The sequence below is a fragment of the Rhinopithecus bieti genome, unplaced genomic scaffold (assembly GCF_001698545.2).
Source record: "Rhinopithecus bieti isolate Rb0 unplaced genomic scaffold, ASM169854v2 scaffold_36486, whole genome shotgun sequence".
Lineage (NCBI taxonomy): Eukaryota > Metazoa > Chordata > Mammalia > Primates > Cercopithecidae > Rhinopithecus > Rhinopithecus bieti.
Genome location: NW_016815171.1, coordinates 78,733 through 93,260, shown reverse-complemented (window position 1 = coordinate 93,260; position 14,528 = coordinate 78,733). Strand labels below are relative to the sequence as shown.

The following is a 14,528-nucleotide window of genomic DNA, read 5'->3' as shown; positions in this document are numbered from 1 at the left end:
AAAAAAAAAAAAAAAAAAAAAGGATAGATCACGAGGAATATTTGAAATGGGTGAGTCCAGATTGATCTGGAGACGCACTACAGAGTTTATGTGAGAGAATAAGACAATCTGGACTTAAGGCAGTAGTTGTCATGGGCAAGTAAAAGAAGGTGTTGGTAGGCGTGGTGGTTCACGCCTGTAATCCCAGCACTTTGGGAGGCTGAGGCAGGCAGATCACCTGAGGTCAGGAGTTCGAGACCAGCCTCGCCAACACGGCAGAACCCCCGTCTCTACCAAAAATACAAAAATTAGCCAGGCATGGTTGGTGTCTGTAATCCCAGCTACTCAGGAGGCTGAGGCAGGAGAATCACTTGAACTCAGGAGGCAGAGGTTGCAGTGAGCTGAGATCATGCCACTGCACTCCAGCCTGGGCGACAGAGTGAGACTCCATCTCAGAAACAAACAAACAAATAAACAAAAAGAAGGTGTTGATACTGTGTTTTAAAGAGGTTGAATTATGGGAGTGAGAAAAAGAAAGAATTCTAGGGCAATTCTCAGTTATTGGTTTTGTACAACCATGCAGAGGGTGGTGGTACATACTGAGAGGGGCTAGTAGATTAGGAAGGGAGTAGGGAAGAGAATGAAACACAATGTTATATTTTGTCCATGTTGAAATAAAGGTGAAATAAAGAATGAAACATAATGTTACATTTTGTCCATGTTGAAATAAAACATGCAGGGAGTTATACAATAAGATGGGCTAGAATAGAGATAAGATCTGGGAGTTCTCATATAGAGCTGGGAAACAGATGAGATGGCCCAGGAAGGGCACACAGATAGAGAATATACAAAAACCGTCTCTTACAGACCATCTCTAAACCAAGTGTATTTAAGTCAGAAATCAGTAATAAGAAGAAACTTTTCAGAAATCATCATTTTAAAGTTTAAAAATACAGTTCAAAATAACTGATCGTCTAAGAAGATACGCTAAATATCAATGTAATCAGTACATGTAAGAATTTGTTGAATTAAGAAATGGTAACTAAAGTGGAAATTAGGGTCTTCAGTGCTTATATTACAAAAGAATAAAGTCCAAAATTCCATGCATTAAGTATTGAAATAAAGACGTTATAAAAATAACAATAGAGTAAAACCCAAAAGAAAGTCTTTAAAAAGCAGAAATCAATACATTCAATGCCATCCCAATTGAAATCACAACAGGATTTTTGTAAAATCTGACAAACCAATTCTAAAATTTCTGTGGAAATGCAAATGGCCAGGAATAGCCAAGACAATTTCTTTTAAAAAAATTATTTTGTATCTTGTTTTCAGAGACATGGTCTCACTTTGTCACCCAGGCTAGGGTGCAGTGGCACAACCACAGCCCAATGCAGCCTCAACCACAGGCATACGCCACCATATCCTGCTTTGTTTTTTTTTTTTTTGTTTTTTTGTATTTTGTAGAGATGGGGGTCTCCCTAGGTTGCCTAGTCTGGTCTAGAACTCCCGGCCTCAAGTGATCCTCCTCCCTCAGCCTCCTAAAGCACTGGGATTGCAGGCGTGAGTCACTGTGCCCGGCCTGCCAAGACGCTCTAGAATAATTAAAGCAATGTGGGAGGACATACTTTACAAGACCTCAAGACTTACAAAGCAATGAAAATTTAAGACATTATTGTCCTGGTGCTAGGACAGACAAATAATCCATTGCAACAGAATATAGAGTACAGGTCGGGTGCAGTGGCTCACGCCTGTAATCCTAGCACTTTGGGAGGCCAAGGCATGTGGATCACCTGAAGTCAGGAGTTGGTGACCAGCCTGGCCAACATGGAGAAATCTCTTCTCTACTAAAAATACAAAAGTTAGCCGGGCGTGGTGGCACGTGACTATAGTCTCAGCTACTTGGGAGGCTGAAGCAGGAGGATTGCTAGAGTCCAGAAGGCGGAGGTTGCAGTGAGCCGAGACCAGGCCACTGCACTCCAGCTTGGGCAACAGAGCGAGACTCAGTCTAAAAAAAAAAAAAAAAAGTCAATTCCAAGGCCAGGTGCTGTGGCTCATGCCTGTAATCCCAGCACTTTGGGAGGCCGAGGCAGGAGGATTGCTTGAGTCCAGATTTAAAACCAGTCTGGGCAATATGGCGAGACTCTGTCTCTATAAAAAAATAAAATATATAGCACATACATAAAAATTAGCTAAGTGGGGTGGCATGTGCCTGCAGTCTCAGATACTCAGGAGGCTAGGCGGGACGATCTCTTGAATCTGGAAGGTGGAAGCTGCAGTGAACCATGCTTGTGCCACTGTACTCCAGTCTGGGTGACTGAGTGAGATCCCATTTCAAAAATATATATAAATTCCAGATGTATTATAGACTTAAATGTGAAAGGCAAAAAGTATAAAGCCTTTAGAAGATAATACGGATGGCTATCTTCATGACCTTGAATTAGGAAAATAGTTCTCAAACATGAAACATGAAAATTGATTAAGTCTTTCTAAAACAAAGTTTAGAACTACTATTCATTTAAAAGATAGCATTAAAAGAGAACAAAGGGAAAGCCACAGAGTAGGAGAAGATATCTCCAACATACATTATCAACAAAAGGCTCAGAGCTAGAAGATGTAAAGAACTTGTACAAACCAGTAAGAAAAAAAGAGACCACCTAGTAGAAAAATGGGTGAAGCATTCATTTTACAAAAGAGGAAATCCAAGGCTTTAATAAACATATAAAAAAAGATTTAACCTTCTTAGTAGCAAGGGAATACAAATTAAAACTACAATGGATACCACTACACAACCTCTAGAAAGTCTTAAATGAAAAAGACTGATAGTACCAAGTGTTGAAGAGAATATGGTGCAAGGAGAACTCTCATATTGCTGATGGAGGAGGTGGGAATTGCTACAATCATGCTGGGAAGTATTTTGGCCCTAAGTGGTAATGTTGAAGACATGCAAGCAATATGACACAGTGAGTCCACTCATGGAAATATATACACTCACGTGGAATATATGCACATGTACAACAGGAGATGCATTCAAGAATATTTCTAGTGGCATTATTTAAAATATATATAATATTTCATGATAAAAGGTTTAAAACAGTGATTTAAAAATCAGTATTCAAAAAAATCAGTATTCAATATATGTACAGTATCTATTGTCTTTGTAAAAAAAAATTAAGGATATTTTCTTTTCTTTCTTTTTTTTTTTGAGACAGGGTCTTACTCTGTCACCCAGGCTGCAGTGCAGTAGCTTGATCTTGGTTCACTGCAACCTCCACCTCCTAGGTTCAAGTGATCCTCCTGCCTCAGCCTCCCCAGTAGCTGGGATTACAGGCGCCCACCATCGTGCCTAACCAATTTTTGTATTTTTAGTAAAGACAGGGTTTCACTATGTTGGCCAGGCTGGTCTTGAACTCTTGATCTCAGGTGAACCTGGCTCGCCTACTGGGATTGACCGAGAGACGTGAGCTTCCACGCGGTCCATCTGACACATGGCCAGGATATTTCTTTTTTCCTTTTTTTTTTTTTGTTTTGTGAGACGAATCTCCTCTGTCGCCCAGGGCTGGAGTGGGCAGTGGTGCATCGTCGGTTCACTAACAACCTCTTCTTCTCTCTTTCTTCTCTCTCATAGGGTTCAAGCCCAAGTCCGGCGTGCCTCAGCCTCACCCTGAGTAGGGCTGGGAATTCATATGGCGCCCTGCCACACATCGCCTGGCTAATTTGTATTACTATTAGTAAGAAGATGGGGTTCACCATGTTGGTCAGGCTGTCTAGAATATCCTCGGCCTCAAAGTGATCTGGGCCACCTACACGACTGTCACACAACACACAAAGGATACTGCCTATAGACAGGTGTGAGCCACCCATGCCCGGGGCCTCTTTATTTTATTTTTTTGAGACAGGATCTTGCTCTGCTGCCCAGACTGGAATGCAGTGGTGCAATCACGGCTCACTGCAGCCTCAAACTCCTGGGCTCAAGGGATCATTCCCGCTTCAGCCTCCTTAGTAGCTGAGACTACAGGTGCACACCACCATGCCCAGCTAACTTTTAAATTTTATTTTACATTTTGTAGAGATGGTGGCGGGGGGGGGGGAGGATGTCTCACAGTGTTGCCCAGGCTGGCCTCCCTCCTGGGCTCAAGCAACCCTCTTGCCTCTTAAGTAGTTGGGATTACAGGCATGAGCCACAGCACCTGGCTGTAAAAACTTTTATTATATGCACTGGGAGCTGGTAGACAAAAAACCACCTCACCTGTCTCTCCCTCCCTGGAAGTCATGAAGGTCACATTAACAATGCCACGTTCACATGCACAAACACCATGCCAGGCATCACAAGCATTGACAGATGCAATAGAAATACAGACAAGGTACACTGCCCTGTTTGGTCCCTTCCCCCACCAAAATAGAAGCTTTGGACTCCACCATGGCTGGGAAGGAATGTGTAGGGTGGTGAAAGAGGGCTCTGGAGAGATGTGGGGAGAAAGCTGATAACACAGACACACCCAGATTCCAGCCTCACCTGCCACATATGAAAAGGTGTCATTTTTCTGGGCAGTATCTACCATGGAGGATGGCGTGTGTCCCTACCACCACAAGGACTCCTACAAGGACTTCCTCATACTAGGTAAGGGCCCCCATCCCAGAGCCTCATGGCTCTCCAGCTAGTCATGCAGCAATGTCTCCATTCAGGGTCATCTCAGTCCCAGCACATTCTGCACCCTCACCCCTGGGGGTATACTCTGCTGCCAGGACTGGCTGCCGACTGCCCAGTCTGTCCCTGATCCCTTAGGCACCTGCTCTGTCCTATCCTGCAGCTGGCTGGGGGCTCAGGCCTCTTGCTTCGGGGCTGCTCTCATTCCTGCCTCAGGATACTTCTGTCACCTCCTGGTGTGATCTTGCCCTTTCACTCTGCCCCAGGCCTAGCAGAAGGGCTTCCAGGGCACATAGGAGCATTGCTGGAAGTAAGCCTGGGGCGAGGGACCCAGCTGCTCTGCAGGTTCCCCCAGGGCTGGGGGCGCCCTGGTCTTTGCAGGATAATTTTCTGGGTGGCCGTGGACCAACCCAGTTGTCCCCTCTTTCTTGCTTGCAGTTCTCAAGAATAACTGTAGAATGTGCTGGAAATGGAACATCCTGAGCTGTGGAGGGACTGGTCTAAACAGGAGAGAGAGCTGGGGGCTCTCCTGGAAACAGGATGTCCAGTGCTTTAGCCCTGAACGTTGGGTTGTCCTAGGATATAAAACCCCACACGGGCTGCTTTCTGGGATCCCTCAGCTGTGGCGCAAGTGGGGCACGCGCAGATGAGACTCCAGCTGTACCAAGCAGCTTTCATGAGCCTTGGGGGACCAGCTTGCAATGAATCGTAGGCTTCTGCTGTCCCTCGCTGCCTACCTGTAATAACCCTGCTCCATGTAACTTGTGTGCATGGGTGTTTCTGTCTCATGGGACGTAGACAAGCTGGTAGCCAGTACGCAGAGACCCTGCTTCGGTTTTTGTGAAAAAAACATGAAGGATATTTTCTTTTTTTTTTTACTTTTTTGAGACACGGTCTTGCTCTGTTGCCCAGGCTGAAGGGCAGTGGTGCAATCATGACTCACTGCAGCCTCAAACTCCTGGGCTCAAGGGATCCTTCCGGCCTCAGCCTCCTGAATAGCTGAGACTACAGGTGCACCCCACCATGCCCAGCTAATTTTTAAATTATATTTTTACTTTTACTCCTCCCTGTCCATCTGAGTGTTTCCTATTCCCCGGGACTGTTCTCTGTGGCCCTGCAACTGTTCTTCCCTCTTTCTGGCTTTCCCCGCTTCCCTTGCTGCTTCCTGTACAGCTGTTTTCTGCCTGCCCAGATCTGTCCCTGCTCCCTCTGCTGGTTCTTGTTCCCTCTGACTTTTCCTTGGTCCCTCTCTTTCCTATTCCCTCTAAATGGCTCTTGTTCCTTCTGAATATCCCCGTTCTTTTATTGCTTTCTTTGACTCTACCTGGATCCCTCTAACTATTGTTTCCTGTTCTGACTGCCCTGTGCTCCCTTTGTTGTCCCTCCAGCTGATCCTTGTTCTGTGGCACCATTCTGATTGTGTGCTAGTCTACCTGACTGTTCCCTGGTCCCTAAGGGCCTTTCTTGTTCCTTCCAGCTGTTCCTGGCTCACACAGACTGACTGCTGTTGGATTCTGCTGACTAATCTCTAGTCTCCTGATTCTTCCTTGTCCTTGGACAGTTCCTTGAGTACATTTCTTTCTTTCCATTCTTTCCTTCCCTTCTTCCTCCCTTCCTCTTTCTGAGACGGGGCGTCACTCTGCCACCCAGGCTGGAGTACAGTGGCACAATCATGGCTCACCAGCCTCTACCTCCCGGGCTCAGATGATCCTCCCACCTCAGTACCACCCTACCTGGCTAGTTTTTTTTTGATACATATATATATATTTGTAGACATGGGGTTTCACCATGTTGCCCAGGCTGGTCTTGAACTCCTGGCCTCAAACAATCCTCCCGCTTTGGCCTCCCAAAGTGTTGGGATTACCACCGTGCCTGGCCATTGAATACATTTCTACTATGCTCTCCCGCGATGTTCACCCATCTGGTCTGTGGACCACACTCTGAGCAGTACCTAACTAGCTAGCTTACGCCCTTACCCATTAAAACGCACTACTGCGTGTTCTATGCCACAGGTGGATTCTGTACTTGCACTGCCTCCATTACTCACATTACATTTAACTATTGGCTGGTTCCTCTGATTGCTTCCTGGGTAGGGTGGCCAAGTGTCTCAGTTTGCCCAGGAATGTTCCTGTTTTAGCACTGGAAGTCCCATGTCCCCTCAGTCACAGGCAAACCGGGATGGTCCTGGGAACTCTGGCTGTTTCCCAGCCTCTCCAACTGTGCCTTCACGCCAGTAACTACTGCATGGGCCCTTGGGCTGTTAACTCGCTTCAGTTATACCATTCCTTCTGGTTCTCCTCTGCTCTCTCTAGCTGGCCACTGGTCAATCAGGCTGCTACCCCACACTGGATACATGTTTAATGCTCACTTGACCTGTTCCCTATTCCTCTGGTTACTTCCCAGGGCCTCTGGTGGACCCTCAGCCCCAAGCACATTTTGGCTGCTCCCTCTGGCTGCCCCCCAGCCTCAGTGACCGTTCCTTGCTCCAGATGTTCCACAGTACTCTAGGCCATTCTGCAGCTTCAGAGGCTCTTCTCTCATCTTTCCACCTGTTCCATGGACTCTGTCCCTTCCCTGATCCCTCTGCCCATTCTACAGCCTCAGCAATTGTCTCCTGGTTCCTCTGGCTGCAACCCATTCTCTGGGTCATATTTCCCATTTCTTGTTCCCTGGTATCTCTGTCTTTTGCTTATACCCTCAAGCTCTCTTCTAAACCAAGGAACTGCTTCCTGGTTCCTCGGGAAGTTGCTTGTCCCTCAGGCTCATACCCAGTTCCTTGGGTATGTTTGCTTTTTCCATTTTATCTGATTCTTCTGCTTCCTCACCCCTCTGGATACTGACTGCTCCGTCTGGCTGTTTTCTGGTTCCTCTGTTTCCTGGTACCTCCTCCTATTTCATGATCCTTCTCACTGTTCTTTAACCCTCGGCTCTTCCCTGCTCCCCAATGATCACCACTTCTCCAGCCTCAGCAACTGTTTCTTGGTCTCTGGCTCCAGCGTCTGACTCATGTCCTGTTTGTTTCATTATTCTTCCACCTGTATCCTGGACCCGTTGGCTATTCTTCATCTCTAGTAAGTGCGCCATGGTCCCTGTTCCTTATTCCCTTGTGGCTCCCTCCAGCCCTCTTTACCTTACTGATCCCTCTGCTTATTCTCCATCTTCAGCCACTGTTTCTTGGTACAACTGGCTGCTCCTCAAACCCTGGGGACATTTTTATTGGTTCCTAGGTATCTCTGCCTATACCCTGCTCCCTGATGTTTAATGAAAAAACCAAGACCCTAACCAATAAATAAGTCAATAAATAATATTCCCCCCAGGGTCTCGGTCATTTCCATCTCTTCTTGAGGTGGGTCAGAGATTTGTGGTTAGGAAGGAAGAGATGAATGGAGAAATGTGCCTTCCAGAATCATTCTTCTAGAAATCCCCACTGTTGGCTGGGCAAGAGGCCATGTGCAGGAGTGGGGAGGACCACATTGTCATGGCCCTAATCTGTGGGTCCGTGACTGACACGACTGGGCAGAGCTTAGACAAGGTGGAAGTGTACTACTGTCGAGCATTGATTCACTTGCTATTTAATGCCCCTATACCTTTGACTGAAAAATATAATTTCAATGACTTGGCAGAAAGATGTCTTTATTTATTTACTTATTTATTTATTTTGAGACAGAGTCTCACTCTGTCACCCAGGCTGGAGTGCAATGGTGTGATCTTGGCTCACTGTAGCCTCAACCTCCTGGGCTCAAGTGATTCTCTCACCTCAGTCTCCCAAGTACATGGAACTACAGGTGCACACCACCACACCCGGCTAATTTTTGTATTTTTGCTGAGACAGAGTCTTACTATATTGCCCAGGCTGGTCTCAAACTCCTGAGCTCAAGCTATCTGCCCGCCTTGGCCTCCCAAAATGCTGGGATTACAGGCATGAGCCACCATGCCCAGCTGGCAGAAAGATTTAAATGTAGGAATTTTATCATAGTAGTTTAATCACAATAGAAAACCTGAAATACCCTAAATGCACATTATTATTATCTATATTTTTCTTTTTTTTTGAGACCAGAGCCCGCCTGTCCCCGCCCCAAGCTGGAGTGCAGTGGCCGATCTCAGCTCCCACATGCAAGCTCCGCCTCCCCAGGTTCACCCGCCATGCTCCCTGCCTCAGGCCTCACCAAAAAAAGGTAGCTGGAGCTACAGCCCCCCAAGCCACCTCAAGCCTGCAGTTTTTGGTACTTTTTAGTAAAAAAGACGGGGGTTTCACCCCCATGTAGCCGGATGGTCCCTCGATCTCCTGACCTTGTGATCCGCATCCGCCCTCGGCCTTCCCAAAATGCTGGGATCAGGCTTGAGCCACCGCACCTCCGGCCTAAATGCCACATTATTATGAACTGGTTGGGGGGGGGGGGGGGGGGGAGGGGGGGAACACTGGTCAAGTATAAAAGTTTTGTTAGAGGGAAGTAAGTTTTTGAGATCCTATGGGATTTGGTGCTAGTTAGATAATGATGTTAACGTATTTCAAAAACTGCAAAGAGAGCAAATTTTTTTTTTTTTTTTTTTTTGAGACGGAGCTCGATCTGTCCGGCCCCAGGCTGGGTGCAGTGGCACGATCTCCCGCCACCTGCAAGCCCACCTCCCAGGTTCATGTCATATCCTCAGCTGGCCTCAGCCCCCGAGTAGCTGGGACAGCAGGCACCCAACCACCCAATGACCGCCCCAGGCTAATTTTTTTGTATATTTAGAGAACGGGGGGTCAACCATGTAGCAAACAGGATGGTCTCGATCCTCCTGACCGTCGTGACGCGCCCGCCTCCGGCCTCAAAAGGCTGGGATTGACAGGCGGAGCCCACCTCGCCCGTCCCCAGAGCAGATTTTAAATGTTCACATTGCGGGCGTGTGCCGGTGGCCAAAAGCCCTGTAATCCCAGGCAGCGTTGGAGGACCAAGACGGCGATCACAAGGTCAGGAGATGCCGGACCAATCTGGCCTAAACACGGTGAAAACCCCGCCAACAAAAACAAAAAGCTAGCCCGGGCGAGGTGGCGGGCGTCTGAGTCCAGCACTCGGAGGCCCCTGAGGCAGGAAGAATGGCATAAAACCGGGAGCCGACTTGGCAGTGAGGCTGATGATCCGCCCACTGCACTCCCAGCCCGGGCGACAGATGCGAGACTGACCGTCCTCCAAAAAAAAAAAAAAAAGTTCACATCACAAAAGAAATAAGTCTTTGAAGTAATGGATATGTTAATTAGGTTGATTTAAATATTCTACAATGTATACAAATATCAAAACATCACATTGTATCCCATAAATATACACAATTATTATTCATCAATTAAAAATAAAATTTGCGGGGCATGGTGGTGACTCACGCCTGTAATCTCAGCACTCTGGGAGGCCAAGGCAGGAAGATTACTTGACCCCAGGAGCTTGAGACCAGCTGGGTGTGGTGCCATGTGCCTGTAGTCCCAGCTACTTGGGAGGCTATGGTGGGAGGATCGCCTGAGCCCGGGAGGTTGAGGCTGCAGTGAGTTGAGGTTGCAACACTGCACTCTAGCCTGGGCAACAGAGGGAGACTGCCTCAGAGGAAAAAACATTAAAATAAATAAATAAAATTTAAAAAATAGCGAACTGGCTAAATTATGGACATCATAAGTGTATGAAGAAAAATACTTGCTGCCTAGCAAATCATGTTAAACTGCCCAGTTAAAAATGAGGTAACCAAAGAGTATCATTCTGTTTTAAAACTTTAGCTATATATGTGTATGTGTACAGTATGCATGCACACTCAGGCCCCACACATATACTCACACACACGCACACACAAAGGAAAAAACCACTGAAAGGAAATACAGCTAAATGTTAACACTGGTTAGCTTTGGGTAATGTTGGAACGACAAGTAATTTTTTAGTTTCTTCTATTTGCTAAACTATACTTTCTAATATTTTATTATGAAGTTATAAAATGACCAAAAAATAATATTTAAAAGTTTAATGTTATCCTAATGACCACATGACCCTGAGCCCCTGAGACAATGAACCCTTCCAGAGTCAACAGCATCCACAGGCAGGTCTGAAAGGAGGGAGCTGTCGGGCAGGGTCTGGCTTGCTCGTGGTCCTCCTCGGCTTACAGAATCTCAATGGGAACTCTATCTGAACGGGAGCTCTGAGCAGGAAACTTAATCTCAGCTGTGGTGTGGTGAGGGTGGAAGACACAGTCAGGAGACCTGACTCCAGTCTAGTGGTGTCACCGCCAACCTGAGAGGCCTGGGCGAGTCATGTGTCTTCTGGGGCATTTTATTCATCTTTCTTTTTTGTTTTTGAGACGGAATCTCACTCTGTCACTCAGGCTGGAGTGCAGTGGTGTGATCTCAGCTCACTGCAACCTCTACCTCCCAGGTTCAAGCGATTCTCCTGCCTCAGCCTCCCAAGTAGCTGGGATTACAGGCATGCGCCACCAAGCTCAGCTAACTTTTTGTATTTTTAGTAGAGACGGGAGTTCGCCATGTTGGTCAGGCTGGTCTTGAGCTCCTGACCTTAAGCAATCCACCCGTCTCAGCCTCCCAAAGGTGCTGGGATTATAGGCATGAGCCACTGTGCCTGGCCATTTTATTCATCTTTGAAAGGAAGAGGGAGAGCCAGAAGGGACCCAGAGACTATGGTGGCCCTACTACCCTGCCAGTCTCTAAGTTCCAAAGAAAAAGGATTTTTCTCTACCTAAATCAGGATAGAGGAGAAATTGCCAGATCCCCAGAGACCTGGGGGAAGGGGGCACTGGTGGGGATCAGCTGACGTCTGTAAAGAGCCGATGGAGAGGGAAGGGTTGGTGCTGGGGTGGCGGATGGAGTCTCCCTGGCTATGGATAGTGGCTGCTTCCACCTGGACCTCACCCTCATTTGCCCTGCAGGGAGCTGCCCCCACTCCCTAGGTTGTGGGGCTCACCCTCCACATCCTCCCTCTCCTCTAGTGTAATCAGCCACATTACCCTGTCCACTGAAACACGTGGGGCTCTGGATGTGGCCGCATCAGTCAAGTGGTGCTCACTCTCAGTGGGAGGACCCTGATCTGTCTCCAGGGCAGCAGGTCCGGAATCTGCCGCTTCCCCTGACTCACCTGCTCCTGCCCTGAGGCCCTGGGGACAGGTCAGGGTATCTTCTCACTGAATGAATTCTTGCCTCCGGGGTCCTCTCCCTCCTCACCTCACATGAGCTGCCACGTCCCTCTGCAGCCACGACCGGGGACCATGGGGAAGAGTCCCCATTAGCTGCCATGTTCACGCTGGGCCTCAGCCCTCAGGCTCTCCTGCTGACAACCCCACTCTTTCCCAAGCTGGAAGCTGAGCTGGCATCTGTGGACTCAACCGGAGCTGCTGGGGCGAGGCAAGCAGGAGTCAGAAGGAAGATCCTGCAGTTTCCACTAAGGAGCCTAGCCCCCAGACTCTGCAGAGGCTCCAAGAAACCCTGGAAAGACAGTGTCCACATGGTCATCACTCCACGTTCACCCATAAATATTTTCTGGTGGTGCCCAGGGGAAGCTCACTGTGCTGGATGCTGCAGAAGAGAAAAGTTCGGTAAAACCCACACCAAGTATTAAAGCAAAACATGGGGAAAATTCACAAGATCTGGTGTAAAATGAATGAGCATTTGTATTCAAGCTCTTCTATGTTCTAGCTAGAATCTGAGGAAGTCATTTTATGTGAAGTTTTTTCATCTTAAACAGGATGAAAATACTTATCTCATAGGGTTGTTAGAATTAAATGAAATGATGCTTCTACGCACACCTACTTGGTACCTGGAACATGCTCAACTCATTTTAAATAGTGCTATTATTACAAGGTGCAAGGCATGTTTTATTAGGTACCTCATTTAATTTTCACACTCATCCTGTGGACTAGGCATTACTATTATTACTAATCCCATTTACCATCAGATAGAGCTGTTCAGAAATATTAAGAAATTTACCCCAAGATCACTCAGATGAGGGGGAAGGACAAGGATTCAAACTCAGGTATGCCTGGCTCCAAAGCATACTTTCTTAACTATTGAGCCATTTGGTACTCTATTCAAGGCAGAATCACAATAAACACTGTGGTTCCTGCTACCTTCAAAGTGCTCTGGCTGAGCACTGACCATGCCACTTGAGCATAAACTGAGCTTCTGTGTAATTCAGTGTACATTCTGTGCAAAGAACAGAGCCCACCCTCTTCTGTCAAAGATGAAAACTCAAACTTGTCCCTTCTCTTCTGCAATTCCCATCAGGCCCTGAAAACCAGCAGGTCTGCACAGGCTCCTAAATCCCTATAGCCCACATTGCTTGACAAAAACTGTGTACCAAATGGTGTCATCAACTGGTTTCCACAGGCTCCTCAAGTTATCACCAACCCAGGCAGCACATCATCAATAGGATCAATGACTCCCATAAAACCCTCAGTAATAGAAGTTCCAGTTCATCACATAGCAACTCACACAGTACTATAATAACCAATGTCCATAGGTCCCAATCCAGGACTGCCACAGGCCCCCCAAAACTGACTTGTAATCCCTGTGAATCCCAGACTTGCAATCATTCACCACCTTAGCACCCCAATCAATAAACTCTCATGGACTGAATCGATGACCTCAGATACTGACATTTCCAACACTTCCAGGCAGAACCAACACGTCATTTACAACGAAAAGGGATCACAGTGGCACTAGATGTATTTACAAAAACAGAGGCCATGTTAGAAGAAAACTCTACAAATTATTGCGAGAGAAGGTCTGAGATCCAAGAATTCTAAACCCACCCTAGCTAGATACCATTCTATTGTCAGAGCAAAAGAAAGACAATTTTAGACATAAAAGCATTTCTAGCATTTTATGCCAATATTCCAATCTCAGGAGAACACTCAAGGGAATAGTCTAAACAATGGTAAATGGAATAGAAACAAAAACTCTCAAAATAGGAAAGCAGTTTTGAGATAGGATTCTTGCAATTGATATATAATTACATCTGGATAAAGAAAAACAACGTAATTGGGCATCTGTAGTAAATAAGGCTGTTACTATTAACTATGTAGAAATTTAAAAATTCCCTGGCTGGGTACGGTGGCTCACACCTGTAATCCCAGCACTTTGGGAGGCCAAGGCGAGCGGATCATGAAGTCAGGAGATCAAGACCATCCTGGCTAACACTGTGAAACATTAAAAATACAAAAAATTAGCTGGGCGTGGTGGCATGCACCTGTAGTCCCAGCTACTTGGGAGGCTGAAGCAGGAGAATCGCTTGAACCCAGGAGGCGGAGGTTGCAGTGAACCGAGATCATGCCACTGCACTCCAGTCTGGGTGACAGAGAGAGACTGTCTCAAAAAAACACAAACAAACAAACAAAAAAATTCCCTGGGAAAATTTACTGAACAAAATGAGGAGAAGGCAAATTACAAATTTCCATGGGCAGATATCGGTACAATATTATTTGGATTTAGTAATATAGAAAATACATACAATCATATTTGTAAGGAAGGTAAAGGCAACTACTAACAGAAATTCATTAAAAAAAAAATCAAAATTCCAAACAATCAAAACTCAAAAGTAATAAAAACCTAAAAGGGGATTAAGCGAAACATGAATGAGGCCAGGTGCAGTGGCTCACACCTGTAATCCCAGCACTTTGGGAGGCCGAGGCGGGCGAATCACGAGGTCAGGAGTTTGAGACCACCCTGGTCAACATGGTGAAACCCCGTCTCTACTAAAAATACAAAAATTAGCTGGGTGTGGTGGTGCATGCCTATAATCCCACCTACTCAGGGGGTTGAAGCAGGGGAATTGCTTGAGCCCAGGAGGCGGAGGTTGCAGTGAGCCGAGATCTTGCCACTGCATTCCAGCCTGGGTGACAGAGCGAGACTCCATCTCAAAAAAAAAAAAAAGAAAGACAATCA

At 46.6% G+C, this 14,528-nt stretch overlaps 1 protein-coding gene across 1 annotated transcript in view; it reads right to left on the bottom strand.

The window, feature by feature from the left end:
* The window catches only part of ZNF41 (zinc finger protein 41), a 37,850-nt gene that overhangs the window by 12,026 nt on the left and 11,296 nt on the right, over positions 1-14,528 (bottom strand). The window contains 1 exon segment of the mRNA XM_017853007.1: positions 11,725-12,071. Coding sequence (XP_017708496.1) covers positions 11,725-11,882 — 158 coding nt within the window. The 5' untranslated portion in view covers positions 11,883-12,071.